A 22,789-nucleotide genomic window follows, 5' to 3' on the forward strand; every position below is an offset into this window, starting at 1 on the left:
AATAATGTCATCTCTGAGCTCCTGTTTCTTTTTTTAATTTATTTATTCCCTCCTTCGTTAAAGTAGCTGTGGGGCCAAATCTGGCTGGCTGTCCTCTTGCGGTGAAAGCCCTAAGACTGCTGTGGCTTATTTTAGAAGAGGCCACGAAGGCAGTTTTATGTCTTTAGGTTTAATTTTCCCAACGACTGATAGCATTTCTCCATCTCTGCCACGAAACTCTGGGTAGCTCAGACCCTATAGCGCTAAAATCGATGTGTGGTTAGTAACTGGAAAGGGGGAAAGGAGAATACAGCAGCACCTGGAGACCAGCCAAGGTCTATTTATGACAAATACTTGACCACTGTGAAGAAAAAATCAAAAGGGACCTCCAGTGCGAGCTGTTTGTGTGCTTTTGGGTCCGCTTGTATGATTTTGGCTATGGGGTCTTTTTTTTTTTTCCCAGGACACTACGAGTACAAAACTCTTCCATCACTGCAACTTGTCAGCTGTTGTTCTTTCTCCAGGGGAAAAAAAAAAAAGGTGTAAATAGCTATTTCAGCTTTTTGGCGTGACCTTCTCAAGATCAGTGTTTGGGATGCCTCAAGGAAAGATTTTTCTTTGTTTCCCTGTTTCCGCAACATAATCGTACACGGAAACAGCTCTACGCTACATAAAATGTTCACTTTGGGCTCTGGTAATTGCTTGTTCATCAAATTCTGGCCTTGAAAAACCCAAAAAAGGAGTTTATACATTGAAAAGTTTGTCTGTGAAGGCTATACATTTAGATCCCTTAAAATAATCCTGCAAAACTTGAAACCGTTGTGAGATTTTCTTTCACTCAGGTGTCTGTAAATCACTTTCAGAGCAAGAGATATTTTTTTAAAAGAAGTTTTATTGGAGAAATGGGAGCAAATGTCAATTTTTTGTCTTGGAGTATTTACATCCAAGTGACAAGGGTGACTTCTGAGATCGATGGGGCTTTGGGTTGGAGATCTCTGGACAAAGCCACCTTCTGGAATTACTTCCCACTTCTCCATCACTGTTATTTATGGGTTGAAGAGCTGAATATTTTGAGGCTTCAGTCATCTTTTACCCAGTCCCTTTGATGAAAAACAAACCCAAAAATATTTTAATACAGTTCTTAGCCTTCCTCGACCCGCATGAGATGTGACAAAGTTCCTCTGAGAGGCGAAGCCTCGTGCTCTCCACTTTGGGCACGCCTGGCTTTCTTTTCTCATTTCCACGGTGCGCTGCATTCGGCAGCTATCACAAGTAAATTGCAAATGTATTATTTGGCTTGAAATGGTACGCAGCAGTTAAGAAACGCATTTGTTAGCATGCAGAGATAGGACACTGATGAATGGACTGTCTTAGATGTGTAGATAGTCTATCTGTCATCATCTTTCAGGGGCAAAGCATGGAAGATGTCTCTAGTATAAGCCATTTGTCTTCTTTTTGTAGAAAAACTAGCCACATAAAGATCAGTCTATCGAAAATGAATTGGTGCAGATCTCCATGAAGAGCAAAATACTCCTTTAAACGTGTTTTTCACTTGCTTATTAGCAGAACTCTCAATCTTCCTGCTGGTTTCTGGTCAGTGCTGCAGGAAAAAGAGTTGCTTTGAATAACATTGAACCATCGCAGCCTCTCGGAGATGCCGGTATCGTACTCGTTAGGTAGGATCTTGATTGCTCAAGGATTCCTGGCGCTTGGCCGCTTCCTTTGGTCGCTGGAGCTGCCTGTCAGATGCTGCATCTTTGTAAGAGCTCGGTAGGAAATCACAGCTGCTAAACTCTGCAAACGTTAAACAGCCATAATTGGAATGTTTCATGGGCGTCCTTGTACACAAAATCATTTTTTTTTTTTTTTTTACAATGTGTCTTTAGCCACTTTACAGTCTTTTCAGGGAAACAAATCCTATAAATGACTTTGACCACCAGCAGTTCTGTTTGCACACTCCCCCCAGTCCCAACAAAGGTAATATCTATAGTGTTTTTCTTCCTCGTTCTGCTCTTTGAATACCTTCCAGATAATTTCAAGCAATGCCAGCCTGCATGCTTTAGAGCTAATTGAAAGGCAAATCTGTTCCGCTGCAGTAAACAAGGCGAGAGAAATTTTGTCCCTGCATCGGTTTCCAAAATAATTTTGAGTCCAGTCTTGCCTCAAATATTCCACCCCCGTGCCCCCAAACACTCTTCAGTTCCTACAGAAATTGAGATATCGGCCACCTCCTGTGCTGCTTCCCCTATTGACCCCTTCAGCCCCTCTGCTCCCAGGAACAGCCCATTCACTTTGCACCCCCTTGAAATTCACCGTAAAGCCTCCAAGTCTCATTCTTCAAGCCACAGATACAGGATTTAATTTGTGGCTTGCATTATGCTTTATTTCATCTGTTTAATTCCAAGACGTTGCTGGGCTTGTTGACCAAGGCTCCAGCTCCTGGCTAAACCAAACATCCTCCTTGCTGCTCGAGCCCCAAAGAGGTTTTTTTTGCAGGTTTAAGCTATTTTCCTGGGTCCTTCCATTCATTTTAATGCCTCTTCCTTTAGTGAACTGTGCTAACTTCAAAGCAAAATTCTGATATTTGAGGCTGGTTGTGCTTAATCTTAGCTCCAAGATCATCTCCTTGTGAAGATTTGCGTAGTGTCTGTTCAGTCCTTCGTGTTTCCTTCTCTCAGTTTCTCGGTTATGCAGGCACAAAATTCCTCCTGGGTACAGCTCTTCACCCTCACCACTTGTAACTTCATAGTTTTAAGGAATTTTATTTATTTAGTGCCTTAGTGGTGTCCAGCTCCTAGCAGTGGGCTGTGCTAGGTGTGGGGCAGCATCCTGGAAACCCAAGGGGTGGTTTTAACTTAACCTGACAATAAATTGAGCTGAGATATGTTCCTATAATCTCCCTGAACTATTAAACTGTGGGGTAGCAGGGCACATCATTTGTCTTGTGCTGGTAAGGACTTTGTGTTTTTTTCTTTTTTTTTTTTTCCTTTTTTTTTTTCCTAATGAAGTTGTATATCGCAGATATACCCTGTATGATATACCATGTATGATGAGGTTCATTGTGAACCTTTAAAAAAGAGGAGGGAAAAAACAATCAACGTGTAAAAATACGTGCAGAAGACCATGGAGAAAGTCCACATCACCCAAAGCAGCAAGTTTCAGTACTTCTGCACAAGAGAAACCTCTCGTAACATTGGGGGATCACGTTCGTTTTCCTTGAAGCACGTAGTTATAAGGTGATTTCATGCTGCTTTGAAGCAGAAATGGTTTAACCAGCCACGTTGCATCGAACCTAAGTGCTTTCGTTGTTTCTTTCTGCGGGGAGAGCCCGAAACAGCGCCTGTGAACCTCTGCAGCTTTCCTCTGCTCGTTAACTGGGACTGCAGATACCGTGGTGCAGCTCCTGATGGACCACCTGAGCCCGGCACAAGGGCTTTTCCCTTGCTATTCTGTAGACACTAATTAAAATGATGTGGAACTCAGGACTGTCATCTCCTGTTAAATCAGCCGGGATGGCAGGAGCAGCCTTGCTGTAGCAAGAGAGAAGCAGTTTTACACTACAGAGGCACAACGTGTGGCAGAAAACCTCTGGGACGTGTGGCTGGGGTGAGGTAGGGCACCGCAGGATGCTACCAGGCAATCTTAAAAAGTGAGTTACAGGGCCAACGTGACAGATGGAAAGGAGTGGAAAATCACTTTTGACCACCACGTGAAGCGAGAGTGAGCAGCTCTGAAGACAGATCCTCTCTACGGTGATTTATGAACTGGCTTTGAGGAATTTCTGCAGGTCTCTGAGTTTGGGTTATGGGTCTCTGGCTAGTGAAAACCCAATACTTGCCCTCATTTGGGGGTTTGCCCATGCAGAATAGGGTGAAACCTCCAAATCTGGCTATGCCAGAGCTACCCAGAGCACTCTGAGCTTGGGAAATCCTCATTTTTCTGACGCTCATCACAACTCCCCTCTTACTCCAGTCTCTTACCTTGTGCTTTAGGTACGATGCGAAGAACTCTAGCTTTTTGCTGTTGCCATATTCTTTGAAAATGGCTTTTTTTGCAGTGTCCCTGTGCAGGAAATTCATTGTTTTTATCAGTCTGGCTTTCCTTCCCTGCTGAATTTTCTGGACAAATGTGAAACTACTGGTCATGTGTTTCGAAATACGTGCTATATTCCCCCCTCTCTCAATCCCTAGAATATTTTATTTTGGTGAAGTGGACAAAAAAAAAAAATAGAATTAGGTGGAATAAGCCCCAAATAAATGCATAGCCAGGGCTGCTGGGCTGAGGAGGAGATGTTTCCGTGTATTCTTCTCATTTTGGTGATGCTGTTTCTGCGGCCATGAGGGTGAGGTTCAGGCACACGAGTGGTTTCATTGAGTGAGGGCATAAATCAAGATCTCTGCAGTTCTCTCCCATCTCCTTTCAACGTTCATTTGCGTGGTTTTTTTTGGAAATAACCATGGGTGTACTTGACAGGGCTGGAAACACCTAGCGTTTTAATTAAAAACTCAGGGTTTGAGGGGTCCATAACTCACTGTGTTAATTTGGAGGTCCATAACTCACTGTATTAATTTTCTTTCTCCATTGCTAATTACACGGGGTTGTGTGAGTTTCAACCCTGACTCCAAATGCTTTATTTTGTAGGAAACGATGCCTGTCGCACAGATTAATCCTGCCTATCTCTTGCTTTCAGGTGGACCTATCACGACTTTTTCAATAGGTATCGTGTTCTAATGAAGCAGAGAGACCTCTCAAAGAATGACAAGAAGCAGATCTGTCAGACCCTGCTGGAAGACCTCATTAAGGTGAGCTGGGACCGAGTCTTTAGCAGCAATTTTTAAAGCACAGAAGCTCGTGGCTTTGGTATTTCTGGGCTAGAGAGTCCAGAGTCTGCCATGAGTGTAGGTGAACCACTGCCCATCTCCAGAAATCTCATCCCCCAACCTCTCCTCCTGTATGTGGCTCGCCACACAATAACTTCTTGATCTTGATGTATGGGAGACTCCTAATAGCCACTTATATGTTGAATAAAATGATAATTATCAATTGGAACCTTTTCACTTTACATATTTAATCAAAAAAGTTATCGTCACGTCTCACCAACACCTTACTACTCAGACTCACGTGTATTATTTTAAATTGCAAACGTGCAGACTGTTGAGGAGCCCAAAATGCATGCAGGACCTTTGGCAGGTTGTAATTTTTCAACCCTGCTTTCCTCATAGGATTTTGAGGAATTTACTCGCTTGGGTTCCTCTTTCTGCAGAGGTTGTTCGCCTTATGCACTGGGCGCTTGGCTTCTCAGCTGCGGAGTCATTTGCAGCATGTGCAGAATTTTGCAGATTTAAGCCCTAATTTTTTCTGTAAAATAAACCTTTTCTTGAAGTCTCCTGCACTTGCCTTGCTGTGTAAATAAACGCATTCAAAATTTGTGGAAGTTAAGATTGAATCCTAGTGCTTCATTTCTCAGTGGTTTTTTTGGAAGCTGAAATTGTTTGGAGTCTAATATTATGTTTGTTACCCAGCTGAGAAGAGAAATTAGCTGATAAATTTGACTCCAGATTTTGTAACCTGTATCTAATGAGCAAGATAGACTTAAAAAAAAAAAAAAAAAAAAAAAAAAGAAGAAGAAAAAGAATCATGTTTGCCTTAATTAAATTTAGTTTCCTTTATGCTTTTGAAAAGGATCCAGACAAGTTCCAGTTTGGACGTACCAAGATCTTTTTCCGTGCAGGCCAGGTGGCATATCTGGAGAAACTGCGAGCGGATAAGTTCCGAGCTGCCACCATCATGATTCAGAAGACGGTGCGGGGCTGGCTGCAGAGGATCAAGTACCAAAGGCTGAGACGGGCTGCAATAGCGATCCAGCGCTACGCACGCGGGCACCTGGCGCGGAGGTGAGTCCTAGGAAGCCCTCCAGGGACCTTCCCTGGTAAAAGAGAGGTTGTTTGAAAACATTTCTGGGCACTCGTGTGGCACGCGGAGGTACCACTCTGGTGAAAGCTGCCGTGCCAAATTCACACTCCTGGCCTCAACCTCTTCTGCTCTTATTAAAGGCCAGTGATGAAAATTCCCAGCCTCCTACTGTATTAATTTAATTTCTGGGTGCTGGGCCAGGGTAATAACGGAGGCAGCTAGGTTATAATTGGATGACTAAAGCACTCTGAGATATTTAGGTGGGAGTGTTTCACAGAACTAATATTTTTTTTTTTCTGGAACTACCACTGGCAAATGGCATTTGGACTGGGTAGCGAGCACTTTGCTAATTGGTATGCGCTCATCTTCTGCAGGGACCAGGCTTGTGCCTCCTTGGTACCCAAGGGGAGTTCTCGGAATTGATTTACTGTATTCCTCGTAATGAGAAAAATCACTCCAAATCACTGGCGACGGGGCTATTTACAGTAGGGCATGAGAGAGCTGGAAGTTTAACTCTCTGTGTGCAGGAATTTCAGGCGTCCTAGTGCTGGGTTTCCGTAAATAATGCTGTGTTGGAGAGTAGTGCTGATAGCAAACGTGGGGTCGGTGTGAGGAGGCAATCAAGCACTTTTTTTAGCATCCCAACACATGGGTCACTGGGCATCCGTGCCCCTCGTTCGCATCAAGCACTGCTCTTCTCCCACATCCAGAGCAGCACTTTTCAGATAGGAACAGGGAGATTGGATTCAGGGAATGGGTTGGGTTAGAAGAGACCTTAAAGATTTCCTATAAGTCACTCTGTATTTTGGAAGAACATCAGAGATGCCATTTAAATTTGCTCTATTATTTGTGCTTGTGAAAGGGACTGGAGAATCTGGGGATGAGAAGGTCTCAAATGAGCAAAGCTGGGCAGTTTGGTGACCTTTATTTAGAGCTGAGCAGAGATGTTTCTAGCTCCTAAAAGTCCACGTGCTTCTCAAGGCTCGTGGACCTCTTGGTGAAAGAGCTCTTAACTTTGAAGTTAAAGCAATTGAGTCCCGAGCAGTAAGAGGAAGGTTGGCAAAAAGGGGAGCCACAAAAAGTGGCTCAAATGCCTATAAAATCCTTCATGCTGAGAGCAGTAAATGAATCATAAATTCGGCAAAACAAGCTAATTATCGGATTAAACGGAGGTTTTATGGGCATTTATTAAGCTGTGTAACAGCAAATTGAACACGAATTCAGTCGGAGAAGGGGAGCAGCGTGTCGCCGAGCTGACCACATCCCTCATTATTTACTCTGTATGAATTGCTTGGGGTTCTGCTCTTGAATGTCGCCAAACCAGTGCACACCGGCTTAAATGTCAGATCAATTTGCTGCACTTTTCCTGGAGCTGGTAGATACCCGGCGTGTTTTATAGTTCTGGAAGTGGCGGAGCCAACCTGGGCATTGATCGGCTCGAGTATTTCATGCAGAGAGTTCAAACTCAGGGAAAAGCTGCAAAATGTTTGTTTTTAACGCTGTTGAGGAATAAAGAGGTGTGTGATTTCTGGTTCTGGTGCACCCAGGAGCCATGAACGTTGTCTGATTGCGTACAAGTTCCCATTACCCTAACGAAGACATGCTCTCAGCTTCTCTTTTCTTAGCCTTACTGCTGGGGTGGTCTCTCCTGAACACTACCAAGCTACTTTGGGACAAAAGGTTTTCCTCACCATAAGGTTTAATACTCGTTGTGACAATATAGGGAGTTTATTTTTGATTGCTAACCTTTTCCCCGTGCTTTGCAGGCTTGCAGAGCACCTGAGGAGGACGAGAGCTGCCATCACCTTGCAGAAGCAATACCGAATGCTGCGCATCCGCCGAGCTTTCCAGAGGGTCCGCAAGGCAACCATCACCATCCAGGCTTTTGCTCGGGGCATGTTTGTCAGGAGGATTTATCGCCAGGTAGGGCTCCCCAGACAGTCTTTGTGTTAGAAATGAGTAGGAAAATCCTTTATATTTACCTCCACGGCACTGCACAGCAATTCATTTGCAGTGGACGTTTTGATGTTTTAATAAGCCGACCGCCTCAGGTGTTTCTGGAGCGCACACGTTGATGGCATTGCCATTTAAAGCAGGGAAAGCAGAAAACGATTTTGGCAGCGGCACCTCCGAGGAGAAGCTAAATGAAGTTAGTCACACAAATGCCAGAAGGCGTTGTGGAAAGCTGGAAATGTCATTCGATCCAACCCGTGCTCGGCAAAAACTTCCCTGTCAAGCAGAAGTTGTGTCGGAGCCGTGCTGCAGGTGCCATTTCCAGTACGACAGGAAGACTGGTGGGGTCTGTCATCGAAGGTGACAAGTCGTTTATTGATAGAAATCCCTCTTTAATTGTTTCTCTCCATTAGATTAGCTTCCTGCGTTTAGCCAGGAGCTGGAAGCACAGCAGTAGAGGTTTAATGACAGCCGGTGCTACCGTGACAGACCATCTCTATACAGAAACTGAGAACAGCTTTGGGAAATCCTCTGCCCACTTTCCAGATCCAGCTTTATGCTGATTGTCACCGAGTCTTGTTATGCCCGAGTGGGGAGTCACGGGGATGCTTGAAATCAGAGGCAAGATGAGCCGGGAGGGGAGAGCCTGGTCCTGGAGGTGATGGGGTTACACAGATGTCCCCTAGTCACCCACCAGGATCCTATTTACCCTCTTGTTTATGATTATTTATGATTGTTTCAAGGCCAAGAGGGTCTTGAGTCGTTCAAGCAGGGTGGCTCCTAAGACTCAGTGTCACAGAAATTGAAGTATCCCTTCCTGGGTATAAAATAAAATGCAAAATAAAAGCTCCTGTCTCCAGCCACCACCTTTAGCACCTACCGGGATGCTCCTACTTGGAGGACAAATCCTTTTGAAGGAATTTGGGAAGTGCTGGGTGCCGCGTGGCAGCCAAACAAGGACTGCTGCCACCTTGCGGGTGCCCCTTCTCCCCTGATTTCTCCTTGCTTGTGTTTTAAAGGTACTCGCAGAGCACAAAGCCACCATCCTCCAGAAATACGCCCGTGGCTGGCTGGCCCGCACCCGTTTCCGACGGATCCGAGGTGCCACCATCATCCTGCAGTGTTATTACCGGCGCAGGAAGGCCAGGCAGCAGCTGAAGGCGCTGAAGATCGAGGCCCGCTCGGCGCAGCACCTGAAGAAGCTCAACATTGGCATGGAGAACAAAGTGGTCCAGCTTCAGAGGAAGATCGACGAGCAGGTAGGTCCCGAGCCGCGTTGGGGCTGGCGTGGGCCTGCTTCCACTTCGTGCCTCTCCTTTTTTCCATTTCTGGGAAGGATTTTGTCTTCCCACGAGGTTTTGGGAGGCCAACGTGGTGGTAGCGGCCTTCTCCTGGCCAGATATTTGTAAGGGTAGGGTGCCACCATGCATGCCACTTGGATTTTGGGTCTCCACCTCGTGTCTGAAGAGCACAAGTTGTGCGATAATGGTTGTGTGAGCTGCCCAGAAGGAAGATAAAATCAGGAAACTTGGAAAACCATCACTCGAAAAGCCACACCAGCAGCTTGGAAACGCGTCGGACAATTAGGATGCGTCAGGAACCCACACCCATCACGCTCAGTTTCCTTGCAGCCTTAAATCTCTCCCATCCCCGTACGACAGTTGAGGTCCTGCGATGAAGGAGATGAAAAATGACTGTGCGTTGGCTCGGATACTGCAGAGTCAAGCCACTTGGGGGATTCTGGCCGCTTTCCTTGCTTGTATTAATTGGCCACAGCGTGTGCGCCGCAGTAGTCTGACATTTAAACTGCAGGGTTTAATTTTCAAATGCCTGCTTGCTTGCTTAGGCTTTGCAGAACTGTAGCTAAGAAGAGGAAAAAACTTGGGCAGAGGGTTTGCTATACACTTACGGACCAGAAATCTCGTTGATATGCCTCTGCTTCATTTATAGGTGGAATTAATTACCATTTAATCTTTGGTTAAGGTTGGCTTTACTGAGGGGGACTGTGAAAGCAGCAGAAAGGGAAGAAGGCATGGAGGGCTTTTAAGCAGGCAGAAATAACGGGCTGGGGCTCATCTCCATCTCCCTCAATCTCTGTGCAGACGGTTTTGAAGGAGGTACTTTGATGCTTTCTGCGTAACTTCTGCAGGAAAGCTCAGTATTACTCCCGACGGCCTGTCCAGCGAGCTAATTTTAACCTCGTTTCAGGGATGACAGGCTTCCCTGCGATGCTTTGGAGGTGCTAATGAGAAGTGGTGCAGCAGGATTTAATGTCAGCGTGCTGGATTTTGTTTCCCGGCAGCAGCAAGTTTTGTTGTAGCATATTTTCCCTGAATTTCCCCTATTTCAGTCTTTGCTGATCTATAAACACGACCTTTTCAAATAGCCATTAGCTTTTAAGAAAATACATCGCAGGTAACCCGCAGAGCTGCAGTTGTACCTTTATCTGACTAGCCGTGGAAGGAAAAGTTTCTATTTCTGCCTCTTTAGCTCACGCATGGATAGAGATACGCCGTGCTCAGCGCGTCCCTGAAGAAGAGAAGATCCTTCTTTGCAAACATTAAAACCTATTATCATATATCAGCCGCTGCTCGCACACTGGGCCTCTTTAATTCAGCTTCTAAATCATGTGAGGGACCGTTGCACACACGAGGAAGGATTAAATCTGTTTTCCTAGAGAATATCCCAGCGAGAGGGGGTACATTGGGATGTTTTCCAGGGGCCAAGGGGCTTTTGCTGAGTCACCTTTGCTTAAGGAGAGGGACAGGCACTGAAGCACGTACAGATGATCAGAAGACCCTATGTAGACCTGGAAGATAAAACTCTCTACTTTCATATTTGTTTTTCTTAACCAGGCTGCACAGTTCTTGGAAAACTCTGTTGTTCTGGGACTAATGGGGGCCTTTGGCTCTGTTGCAGAGTGCTTTTTGCACTTGAGTTTGTGTTCTTGCTTATTTGAACCCCATGAACACCTTGAAAGAGGATGAAGCGGTAGCTCAAGATCTGTCTTTGCTGCTTTACTCCTTGGCCTGACCAGTTAAAAAAAAAATGTATGTCAGGAATTCTCTAGTCTATTGAGTTTTATTATTTTATTTTTTTGAAGGAAAAGGGGAAAAAAAAAGTCACAAATGGGTAATTTTTAACTGTTTTGCCTTCTGACTTCTTCGCCTCCACGTGGCACGAGCCTTCCATACAGTAGCCTGACCCCAGTCCTTTATGACTACTGAAACCTTTCAAAAAGAGAACTTTAAAAGCCTGATTATATTTTTTGGCTGGATCTTGCTTACGGTGTTACTTTCTTCTTTTTTGGGCCGCAGAACAAGGAATACAAACTTCTGAACGAGCAGCTCTCTACCCTCACGTCTGCCCACTCCTCTGAGGTGGAGAAGCTGAAGAAGGAGCTGGAGCAGTACCAGCAGAGCCAGCAGGGTGATGGCAACCAGCTCGTCAGCCTGCGGGAGGAGATGGAGCACCTCCGGCTGGAGCTGGAAAAAGCCCACGGCGAGAGGAAGGTGGTGGAAGACAGCTACATGAAGGAGAAAGACTTGCTCAGAAAGGTGCGTGTGTTTGTCGTGTCCTATCTCGTGTAGGTCCCTTGCAGGTGGTCATGCAGGTGAAAGCTTTGCAAATCTGAAGGGGGAAAGCCTTAATTTTCTGTCCTTTGAATAGGAGAGAAATCCTTCAACTAGGTGAAAGAGAATCCAATGTGGAGAGTTTAGTTTTTTTCAAGCAAAAAGTACAAATGCACATTTTACCCTGAATTACTTCACCGGTTTTCTGAAAAACCTTCACACCCATGCTTGTCACCTGAGGTGTGGCTTTAATTTCCTGCTGGAAATAATTGTGACTGCTCGATTTAAATGAACGAGCCTTCTGCAATTGTAATTCCAGAACAAATGCTTTTCTCGTGACAACCTGAAGGTGAGTCGCTTTGAGGTAGGGGGAAAAAGATCTGGGATTAGGGATCACCTCCCTCTGAGGGCAGGTTTTGCACGTGTACTTGTGCATTGCCCCCACGTTGGAGGATGTGGACTCGGTGGTTTTCTTCTCTCCAACCCCAGGCAAAAGGATCCTTTTTGTCCCGGGGCTCAGTTTGTTAGCTTAGGCTTTTAGAGCCTTGTTGTGGTTTAACCCAGCTTGCTCACCCTCTCCCCTTCCTCTCTGGGATGGGGGAGAGAAACGGGAAAGTGAAGCCTGTGGGTTGAGATAAAGACAGTTTATTAAGACAGGAAAATAATAATAACAATAATAATAATGATGATAATAGTGCTGCTAATAATAATGTGTACAAACAAGTGATGCACAATGCAATTGCTCACCACCCGCTGACCGATGCCCAGCCTAACCCCGAGCAGCCACCCCTCACCCCTATCTATTGTTCCCATGACCCCAGATGGGATGGAATACCCCTTTGGGCAGTTTGGGGTCAGCTGTCCTGGGTCTGTCCCCTCCCAGCTCCTGCTGCACCCCCAGCCTGCCCGCTGGCAGGACAGTGAGAAGCTGAAACGTCCTTGGCTTGGTGTAAGCACTGCTCTGCAACAATTAAAACATCGGGGTGTTATCAGCACTCTTCTCATCCTAAGCCAAAAAACAGCACCCTACCAGCTACTAGGAGGAAAATTAACTCTGTCCTAGCTGAAACCAGGAGAAGCCTGAAAGGATGTTTTATTTTGAAGGCGATGCGCTGGGGAAAACCGGCTTCTCTTTGGTCTCGATTGCAAATCCCCCTCCAGCACTCAGAAGAAAGGTTGTTTTAACAACTGAAGAAACGCTTTCAAAAAGCAGAAAACCAAAGCAAAAGCTTTCCCTTCTTGCAGCAGTGCCTATGGCTGAGTAAATACTGTGTAGCTTACCACGTTGATAAATGGTTTAATTATAAACCACAGCGGTTGTTTCCATTTCTAACGAGGAGTGCAGGCTCCCAGCTTTGACGTGAGCTTCCAATTGCTCCCTTCAGTTCCTCAGCAGTGGGAAGACCTGAGAAAAAGCCAGGGAAACGTTGTGGTGATTGCTTTGATAAAAGAAATGCATTTCATGCCAACGGTGCCCTGGAAATGGCTGGCAGCAGGAGATGGGGCGAGCAGGTTTGTGGTCCTGTGCTGGAATAGTTTCAAAAGTGATGCTCAGAGGCTGGATCTCACAGCTGGAGGTCCAGACCCTGGAGGAGAGATGGTTTTAAACCTGCTCAGGAATTTGATCACCTTCAGGGATCGGTTTCTCATAGAAAGATGGGCAGGAGGTGCAGAAGGCACCGGTGTCGCAGCAGGGCTCTGGGGCAAAGCTGTAAAAAGGGTCAAATTTTTTGTCCAGTGTTGTCTTCCAACCATCATAACTTTGTCTTCTGGGTAAGAGAGTTCATTATCAGCACCTACTAAAGAACACTTGTAGAATAATCCCATCATCCCTTATCTTTTCCCTGCTGGGATAAATGAATCGAGTTCTTCTCTGTGCTATTGCAGCATAGGTTTTCCTTTCCTTTGTGTTATGGTTCCTCTCATTATTTTTTTTAATTTCTTTTAAGAATTCTTCTAAACTTGAAGGCATCAGAGCTGATCTAATGTCTGCTTGGGTATTTATTCGAAGTGATACAAGAATAGGGGATAGAGTTAAGTTGTTGGTGCAAAAATCACGATTCAAATCATGGCTTGGTTCACACCATTTAAAAAAACAGGATTTTTGCATACCTGAAAACGTCTTTTCTTCACTTTCTCGTTGTATTTTCAGTCTCCAGCTCTCCTACTGTACGGAGAGATGCGTGAAATCGTAGTCACAGAGCAAATGAATGGATCAGAGAGCAAGGGGCAGTGGGATGGCACTAGTGAATGGATCAAAATTCACGAGGATGAACAAAATTACAGCATAGGAGACTGTCAGCTTCAGCCCAGTGTTGCTGTTAGGTGACAAGTGGCATCGTTTCCCTTCATTTTAAATAAAGAAGTAGCAGAAAAAAGGTAAAAGAAGCACAAAAAGTGTTTAGCAGGATTCAGTTCAAGTTTTCGTTACTTTTTGCTAGGCAATTGGGGGTGTTAATAGTGGATATACAAAGCACACACCTTGCCTCGCTGACCTGGAGCTTCTGCAGGGGTGTAAAGTGATTTTTTTTGCTTTGTTCCGCAGCGTATCTCCGACCTGGAAGAAGAAAACGCCCTCCTGAAGCAGGAGAAAGAGGAGCTTAACAGCAGAATCCTCTGCCAGTCGGAAGGTGAGAAGAAAGGTTTATGGCTTGGTGGTTCCTGTGTGTGTTTCTCTGGATGTGGAAGGCACCTTTCAGAGTTAGGCAGTGGCTGGCTGAAGCTTTCCAGTGCTTTTTTGACAAGCGTGGGCACAGCTGAACCTCATCACCCCCAATACCTGGGGTTTCGATCGGGTGCATGAAATGAAGTGCTCCCAGGGAGAAGCCTGACCTTTCTGCTTCATGGAGGTTGGGTATTTTGAAATGGATAATGAACATTAAAAATGATTAGGGACCTCAACTTGATCCCAGCAGAGCAGGAAAGGGAGCATTGATGCTTCTGGCTTAGATTTAGCTTTGGGTTTCTATGTGTTCAGTAAAAACGGTGCCATTTGTTAGACGCTGGTGGCTCTCTCCTTACTGGTTTTCATGGACTTACACTTGCCTGGTTTCTCAAAAAGGGGAAAGGAGCAGATTTGCTTCCAAAGGGGAGTTTTTAAAGAAAGAAATTAATTTTAATATAAAACACTCTTAAGCCTGCAGCCTTACCATGGTAAGTGGTTGATGATTGTATGATAAAATAAAAAAGATGCTGCTGTTGGCTTCTTCCTATGTCCAATCTGGTGGTGGGAAGAAGCAGGCAGAGAAGTCTTTAAATGCAGTTACCATCAAAGACAATTCTTAAACATCAATATATTTCTGTTCTGTGCCAGCCTGTTTGCAAGTGGGTTTATGGCCAGCCTGTGGGAGCTGGAGCTGGCACGCCTGAGCCTTGCAGAAGAGCCAGAGCTGTTCCAAATAGCAAGGAGTAGGATCTAAATGATAAGCCTTTAACTACTAACAAATGCTCATATGTATTTTAAAGGTTCTTGGCAGAGAGTGCTTTGTTAATTAGTCAATGTTATTGCACGTGTTTACAAGAAGTTCCTTTCAGAGATGAAGAGCACGATTCACTGTTGGTGTTTCTTATTTTGAAGATGAATTTGCACGAAGCACAGCTGAGGAAAACATCCAGATGAAGAAAGAGCTGGAGGAGGAGAGGTCTCGGTACCAGAACCTGATAAAAGAGTATTCCAGGCTGGAGCAGAGATATGACAACTTGAGGGATGAAATGACCATTATAAAGGTAACGAAGCTGAAATTATTCTCTTTTGTCCTGGCCATCGTGTTGGTGCTTGGATAACGTGGCTTACTCATCCCCAAAACACGTGGCAGATCTGATATTGTTGTGTGGTTTGGGCTTGAGGTTTCTAGGACCAAATGTTCATGCTGAAGCCAAACCATGTGTGTGTCTTGCAAAAGGATGCTGATATTTTACACTTTCTGTTAACAATTTGGAGAAACCCGTGAATCACAGCAGAAGCTGGCACCTGCATCTTGTTTTCCGTTTGGTTTCAGTGATGTTCACGTGCCAAGTGGGTGTTGAATTTGAAAAAAAAAAAACAAAAAAAAAACACAAAAGCAAGGCATGAGAATTTCAAAGGGCAGCGTTTTTAGATTAAGCTTTGCTAAAGTTTTAGGAGAACTGCTGAAAAATTGCTGATGGTTAGAGTGCTGCTGGGTTAGGTGGAAGGCTGAGCATGTTAAGGGAGCCCCGTGGGGTTGTGTGAACAGAATAAGCTTGAGCTCAGCTTTGCATGTTCTCACTTAACAGGCATCTGGTGTCATGGGCAGCCTGTAATTCATGCAGGATTTTTAAAGCGAGCTTCTGGATCCCTTTATATTTTATTTTAACGTATGCCTACGTGTTAATATGAGTGTTACGGTAGGGCACAGGAGCCAGAAATTAGAAAATAGAGACAGTCCAGCCTGTCGTGAAGGTAACCTTACTGTACGCAAATATTTGCTCAAAGAACCAGTGCTTTGTGAGGAATCCTTCCTTAAACACTGAAGGCGTTGTGTATCCGTGTCTCTCCTTGACAGCAAGCACCGGGGCACAGGAGGAACCCATCCAACCAGAGCAGCTTGGAGTCTGACTCTAATTATCCATCGATCTCCACCTCTGAGATCGGAGACACCGAGGATGTGATGCAGCAGGTGGAGGTACGGCTGCTGTTCTGTTATTTTTGTGTTTCTGAGCTGCTCTGAGAGCATTTGGTGAAGCCAACTTCATCTTATAAACCGTGGCTTTAGCATAATATCAAGCATAATATCAAGGCAAGCAGTATTGGCCGTGCTCTACTATTAAATGTTCAATTAAAAACCAACCAAACAAAAAAAAAAGCCCACTAATTAAAAATGCTTGATCCCCTTCTAGCCAAGTATTTATCTTTTTAACCATGGCCTCAAGCAGCCAGCCTATCTAATGGATGTTCAATAGTCAATAATTTATTAAAATGGGTCGACTGGGACGTTAAAAGTCGTTGTTTAAAGAGAGTTTCTTCTTCAGGAGGTTGGGACGGATAAAGCAGCCATGGACATGAGCCTCTTCCTAAAGCTACAGAAGCGAGTGAGGGACCTCGAGCAGGAGAGGAAGAAGCTGCAAACCCAGCTGGAGAAGAAGGAGCAAGAAAGCAAGAAAGCCCAGGTAAGGGATGCCTTTGAATTTGTAGGAATATTTCAGGTTTATAACTGGCTTGCCTTGGTTGCCTGAGGACACAATACAGGAACTGAGCTTTAGGAGCACCAAGGTCACATTAAAAGGCAGAAAATCCATCGAGGAAACGGAGAGGAACTTTTTTTTGGCAGCTGATGGCAATTAGACGGGAGAACAGATTTTTTTTTTTTTCTGACAAAATGCTTATTTTAACACATTTAGGACAGTATCTCAAGTGAGCCTAAAAATGGAACGGAAAACGTTCAAGAGGGTTCTTCGGGAGGCGGTGGAAACCCAAAACACGTTTCAAATCCCAGTTCCTGTGGCTTTTGAGACCACATCTGGCAGGGATTCATCGCAGGCTAAAACAGTACAATAAATCAGAAATAACAAGATAGGAAAAATACACTCTGATAGCAGCTTTCCTCTGTTTTGCAGGACAGGGGCTGCCTTTGATATGTTCTTTCTTCCCTATGGAACCAAAGCTCTTTCTGTATTTTGGGTAGTTTGCCTGGAAGCCATTTAAAACAAATAAAATTGCTGTTAGGGACAGCTTGATGGTAACTGAGAGGCAGGACTCGGCCCTGTCTTGTCACTGAAATGTGAAAATTCATCTCTCTAGAAAATGAGCAAGCTTATTTATGGCATGGAGGGAGCTTTTAATGGCAGTTTGTGTGTAGGTTTTCCCCTGCTGTCTGTAACCAGAGCTCTGAGCTTCGTTATAGGGCAGTGTGTGGGGAGATGATGCACGCTGGGTCTGTGCTTATAGGGTCCTGAAGCAATAAACGTGCTACTACATGAAACCCTAAGCAAATGCCTTCACTCTTGGTTGCGTAATGGAAGCATCCAGGGCTTCTGGTGCTTTGTTTGGCAATTATTTTATTTATCTTCAGTGTGAGATCTATTGCATTTGTCAACAAACACATAGGAGGCTCAACAAAAGCCTCAGTGGCAATTATTCACTTGGCTCACCAGATATTCCCACTGATCCTCTCTAGCAGCTTGCAGGAGATGTGTGAACTGGGAAAGCTGCGATAAACCACAGTTATCAAGATATTAACAAGAAATTAAGCCATTTTCTCCCCAAGCAGCCCCAGCTACGTGGAGCTGGGACTCCATCTAACGCCAATTAAAAACATTATTCTCACTGAGCTGGCTGGTTCAGCCCGATCAGCTCCTCTGGCTCCTCTTTAATACCAATTTCTCTCTTCAACCCCTGTAGGTAATCGAGACGAAGACCGAAATGGCTTCGGACCACGAAGATTTTGCCTACAACAGTCTGAAGGTGAGCGAGGGGCTCGTACTCGAGAGCATACCTCTAGCAGCAGCTTTTTCTAGCACTTAGTCCATCCAATTTTTAGGCTCTAAACGTGCTATTTTTGTTGAGTTTCATTAGTACCTCCGCGCAGCCCGCTGGAGCAGAAGCATGGCAGGAGCTTTAGGATCACTGCCCAAGTGTCTTTCTGTTGGATAAACGTGGCTGTGAAGGTTTTAAGTCTGATCTTTGACTTGACCTTGTAAAGCAAAGCGAAGTTGAAGGTTGGAAGGGGAAAACCCTGATGTTGCACCGCAAGAGCTCTTTAGGGATCTCCAGCACGGTGTTTTTTAAGGATTTCCATCGTGATGTTCTCACTGTGGCTGCAGGAAAATGAGCTGAAGGTGGCAAAAATGAACAACCAGCTCTAAGAGCTTGCTTTAAATCCATACAGTGCTCAGCAAGAGAAAGACTCTGCTGGACTCACTCGTGATTTTTCTGGCAATTTCTGGCAAGTGGGTGATTTTCTGGCGAAAAAATTCAGACCAGCAGTGGCACATAGGGTTTGGGGTGAATTCAGGTCTAGGAGAAACTGTAGAAAAGCCAGGAGCAGTTCCTTCAAAAGACATCGTAGCAGGAAACGTCTTCCTAAAGGAGAGGATTTTCCATTCCCTATAGATGAGTTGAAATACACGGCTCCTTCGAGAGTCATGTGTAATCAAATTTATTCTTCCCTTGTGCCAGCTTAAAAGTTTTTACGTGGAGGAGCTGGTGTGTAAAAGCTGCACGTGGTGAATTCCCCCTTATTAGGAGTCCTTTATAATGGATAAAGAGAGTTTTTAGATGCTGCTGTCCTAAAATGTGCCCAGCCAGCTGTAAGGTAGGGCTGGAGGATGGGAAACTCCTTGTTTATTCTCCTGGGGAGGTCCTGGTGGCAGGTGTGTCTCTGAGCTATGCACATGCAACAAAAAGATCAGTGAAAAATGTATTTTCTGGGGCTGGGGGAGTGGGAACAAAAGCACCAAGAAGTCCTTGCACTGACTTTGTGCTCCTAGCAGGATAGCTGGGATGCTCTTGAATTTGTAAGCTCATCATTAAATAAGCTTCTATAGAGGGTGTTGTTTTTTTTTTTTCCTATCGAGGACCAGAAATAGAATAGGGAATGAATTGCTGTCACAGCAGCACTAACCTCGGATTTATGGAGGTTCACCCTTCTAGCGCTGCTGTCTAGGCATCTTCCTAGATGCCTACAACGAGCCTTTGGAGTTAGGAGTGTGGAAAACCTGCAAGAAAAGCAAGCAAGGCTTCTCCAGCAAAAAAATCAAAAACCATTTGGGTAGAAAAATCAATTAATGCCTTGCTTCTTCCCCTTCATCTGGCTGAGCCTGACCAGAAGAGTTCAAAGTGAGTCAACGCTTGAGCTACCCAGCAAGAGTTAAACCCTTCTTGGTGAAGATTTCCCATCGTGTACACGCTCTCCAAACTTCTTTTAGAAACACTTAACTGAAAAGCTTGAGCCGTGGTTGATGTGGACGTGGAGGAATTGCTGGATCGAACGCATTTCTTACAATTTTTTAAATGACAGATGGCTTTAAGTACCTGAATGTGCTCTGTTAATGATGGTGTTTGTTCATCCAGGAGAGGGCTGGCTGTCCAGATGCCAGATCAGCTCTTCTGTTCACACCTCTGCTGCTATTTATAATCTGGAAGGATTTATAATTATAACACCCGTTTCCTATGGAAATAAGGTTTGCACAGCTGTGCGAGCTACACGCTATATAAATTGCATAAACCGCCCCCATCCCCCTCAGTGGCTTTCAGATTCATTAGCCGAAGCTGCTAATGAGGTAGATATCCCATAGTTAACAAGAAAGCTGTGGAATGGGCCAGAAGGCAGAGGGGAGAGAGAGGGACCCAAATCTCCTGGGGGAGAGGTTGTGCTGTTGTAGACCCTGGAGAATCCCCACGGAGCTCGGTCCCTAGGGAAGGGGAATCCACGCCAGACACCGAGCTAGAGGCTGTCTAGCTGCCCGAATTTGTTATTCCTCTCTCTCCTACTGTCATGAAAAAGCAAAGGAGCCCTTCGGTTGTCTCAGCAAAACATCAGCGCTCACGCATCTTTATTCGGGGGGAGCGGTTGGTGTAAAACCTGCACGGCGTCGACCCCGTCTGTCAAATGCCAGCAGCTGACAAGATAGCAGGGAGAGAAAATCCTTTAACTGCAAATGTGATGGGGAGAATTACGGGCTGGGTGACAGAGGAAGATGCAGTGGGAATTCAAACCCGACGGGATGTTGGCAATGGGAAGGGCCGTGTAAGACCGCACCTTGCGGCTTATCTAAGGACAGCCAGAAATGAATTAAACATTGTGGGGTTTTGTGGTGATTTCTTGATTAAGAAGGAAAAGGGGTAGAGAGGAAAAAATGCGTTTGGGTTCTCTATTGGGTTGATTTTGTGTTTAGAAATAATGCCAACGAATAATGCCAATTCTCCTCTGTGTCACCACATGAGATTAAATAGCACCAGGCTATTGATTGCAGCAAAAATCTTTTCCGAAGGCTGATTTGGGGCAGGAATTGATGGGTCAGCTGGGATCACCAGCACGAGAGGCATCTTAGAAGTAGATGAGACAGTCAACCCATTGCTCGGCAGTTTCGCTCAGTCTTGTGATGGTTTGGTGTTTTCCAGAGGCAAGAGCTGGAGTCGGAGAACAAGAAGCTGAAAAATGAACTTAACGAGCTGAGGAAAGCTATCACAGACCGAGCAACCCAGAACAACTCTTCCAATGATGTTCAGGACAGTTATAATCTCTTGCTGAATCAGCTGAAGTCGGCCAACGAGGAGCTGGAAGTGCGGAAGGAAGAAGTGCTCATCCTGAGGTCGCAGATAATGAAGGCGGCCCAGCAGAAAGAGCCGGGCAAAAATATGGTAAATGAGAGGATAACGGGATTTCTCTTGCCTTTTCCCATCCCGGGAAACATTGAGGTGATCCCGGTGATGTTTTGTGACAGCCAACCTATTCCGCAAGGAAACGGGATGGTGGAAAATGGTTTCTGGACCAGATTCTGCTCGTGTGATGCTGGTGCAGTTGTGGTGTCTCTACTGGCACGTAGGCAAGGGAAGAGTTTGACCCTTTCTCATGAAGGCTTTTTTGTTTAGAGCCTGCTCTGACCGAAGGGTGCATTTTCTGAAACTCTCACTTGGGTTTTTTAATTCACCACTTTATCCTCCCTTGAGGTTTTAGTGTGTTTTTGTGTTTCGGGCCACACACGGGCACTCCTTATCTCCCTTCTGGGTTCTCTTCATCCTCCTTCCATCTTCTGATCCTTGCTGTTGTCCTCTTGCACGTACGAATTTGTAGGAACCCTCTAGTCCGAGGGATGCCCTGAGGGAGCTCTGTTACTCGTGGGACTTGTTCAGTTTTGGGGACCTTGAGGGATGTTCAGGAGGTCACGCTGCTGTGTTTTTCGTGTTGAATTTAGGAGGCCATCACCAGCCCTGCCAGCTGGCCCAACAGTGACAAGCACATCGACCAGGAGGACGTGATCGAGGCCTACCAGGGGATATGCGAGACGAACCGGTAAGCGCGGCCCAAACTCTTCCAGCAGTTTGGAGGACTGAGGAAAGCGTGAGAGATGGGATCTGGTCCTAAATTACCAAAATATTTTGGAGAGTTAGCAGCTTCTGGGTTCTGTTCTGGGGCTGGGGACAAGGACAGGCCATAAAGATGGGACTGAAGATGCTGGTCTCCTCATGGGTGAGGTGCCCTCGTCTTTGGGCCAGTGCCTCCCCAAAGGAGGGCAGGTGTGGGACGGGTGGAAAAGCCAACGTAGAAGTGAGCAAAACTGGATTTGGGCTTGTACTGGGGGAGAACAAATGCAGGGATTGTGCTGCCAGGTTAGGAATCTGTTTGAAGAGCTCCTGAGTGGGTGTTTTAAGGGAAAATTTCCCTGTCTCTGAGCCTCTTTCCTATCCCTCTGGCTCAGCCCTGATGTGGGGAGAGCTGAGCTTTCCCACTCTTCTGCTTCTGTGGCTGAAAAAGTCAAGGAAGCAACAGGTAAAAACCAAAACTCCTGTTCCACTGCCTAATTAGTAGCAAGAAGGAGGATTTGGAAAATTTGATTTACTCATTTCAAGCAATTCCTCATGCTGTGCTGGGAAGGAATTTGTCACCATTTGTCTGTATGGTAACAGAGGGTTTATACTTCGAGGCATTAAATCAATCCCTGCCACCATCCAGGAGGATATAAAGTAAAAAGATAACGTCCTGCAAGACAGCCAAATTACTTAGATTAAACTGCGAGGTCATACGTAAAGTAAATGTTTATTTTACTGCATGGGAATTGAATCTTTATCTCCTTTTCTTTGACAAATGCAGATATTTCCTACCCAATTTGCATTCAACAAGGTATTTGAGGGACATAACCGTTGTGGATGAATGGCTTTTAACAAACGCAGGATGCTTTGCCACTTTGCAAACTGGCTGCAGTAGGTCGTTAGCACACCAGGCTGGGAAAGGCCGTGACTTAATTAGGATTGTATTCATGCCTGTATGAATATGAGCCGAGACGTGCCATCTATGAACGTGACATGAACAATTATGAAGAGCTGCGTAATGGTTTTGGAACTTGGTGGACACAAAAGTGTGACGGGGAATCATTTGTGTCTTGTTTTTTCCCCCCTCTTTGTTGCTACTGAATATTTGCTTCCCTAAAGTGAACTGGCTGAGCAATCTTTTAGCCCTCCTGCGGAGTAGGGATGGTGAGATTGATTTAGTTTGCAGACCTTAGTGCTGCAGTGAGGATGGAATCAAGCTCAGAAATCACCCGAAATGCTCAAACCATCTGATTTTCCACGATACTAAGAATCTCTTTTCCTTGCAAGTGCACGAGTGAGCTGCAATTTAAAAATTCATGCGATGACCTCGGCAATTTTTCATCTCTTGAGGTTTCGGAGGGGAAATCTGCAGTCTCCAGGCTCA

At 45.3% G+C, this 22,789-nt stretch overlaps 1 protein-coding gene across 2 annotated transcripts in view; it reads left to right on the plus strand.

The window, feature by feature from the left end:
* The window catches only part of LOC309889438 (unconventional myosin-Vb-like), a 73,295-nt gene that overhangs the window by 34,694 nt on the left and 15,812 nt on the right, over positions 1 to 22,789 (plus strand). For both annotated transcript variants that reach the window (XM_082782285.1, XM_082782284.1), the window contains exons 18-29: positions 4,670 to 4,781; positions 5,662 to 5,873; positions 7,659 to 7,815; positions 8,865 to 9,104; positions 11,163 to 11,402; positions 13,963 to 14,047; positions 14,995 to 15,143; positions 15,941 to 16,060; positions 16,407 to 16,544; positions 17,776 to 17,838; positions 20,497 to 20,736; positions 21,291 to 21,388. In XM_082782285.1, the coding sequence (XP_082638411.1) occupies positions 4,670 to 4,781; positions 5,662 to 5,873; positions 7,659 to 7,815; positions 8,865 to 9,104; positions 11,163 to 11,402; positions 13,963 to 14,047; positions 14,995 to 15,143; positions 15,941 to 16,060; positions 16,407 to 16,544; positions 17,776 to 17,838; positions 20,497 to 20,736; positions 21,291 to 21,388 (1,854 nt within the window). The remainder of the gene's footprint in view (positions 1 to 4,669; positions 4,782 to 5,661; positions 5,874 to 7,658; positions 7,816 to 8,864; positions 9,105 to 11,162; positions 11,403 to 13,962; positions 14,048 to 14,994; positions 15,144 to 15,940; positions 16,061 to 16,406; positions 16,545 to 17,775; positions 17,839 to 20,496; positions 20,737 to 21,290; positions 21,389 to 22,789) is intronic.

This window comes from Aythya marila (assembly GCF_965140915.1).
Source record: "Aythya marila genome assembly, chromosome: W".
NCBI classification, from domain to species: domain Eukaryota; kingdom Metazoa; phylum Chordata; class Aves; order Anseriformes; family Anatidae; genus Aythya; species Aythya marila.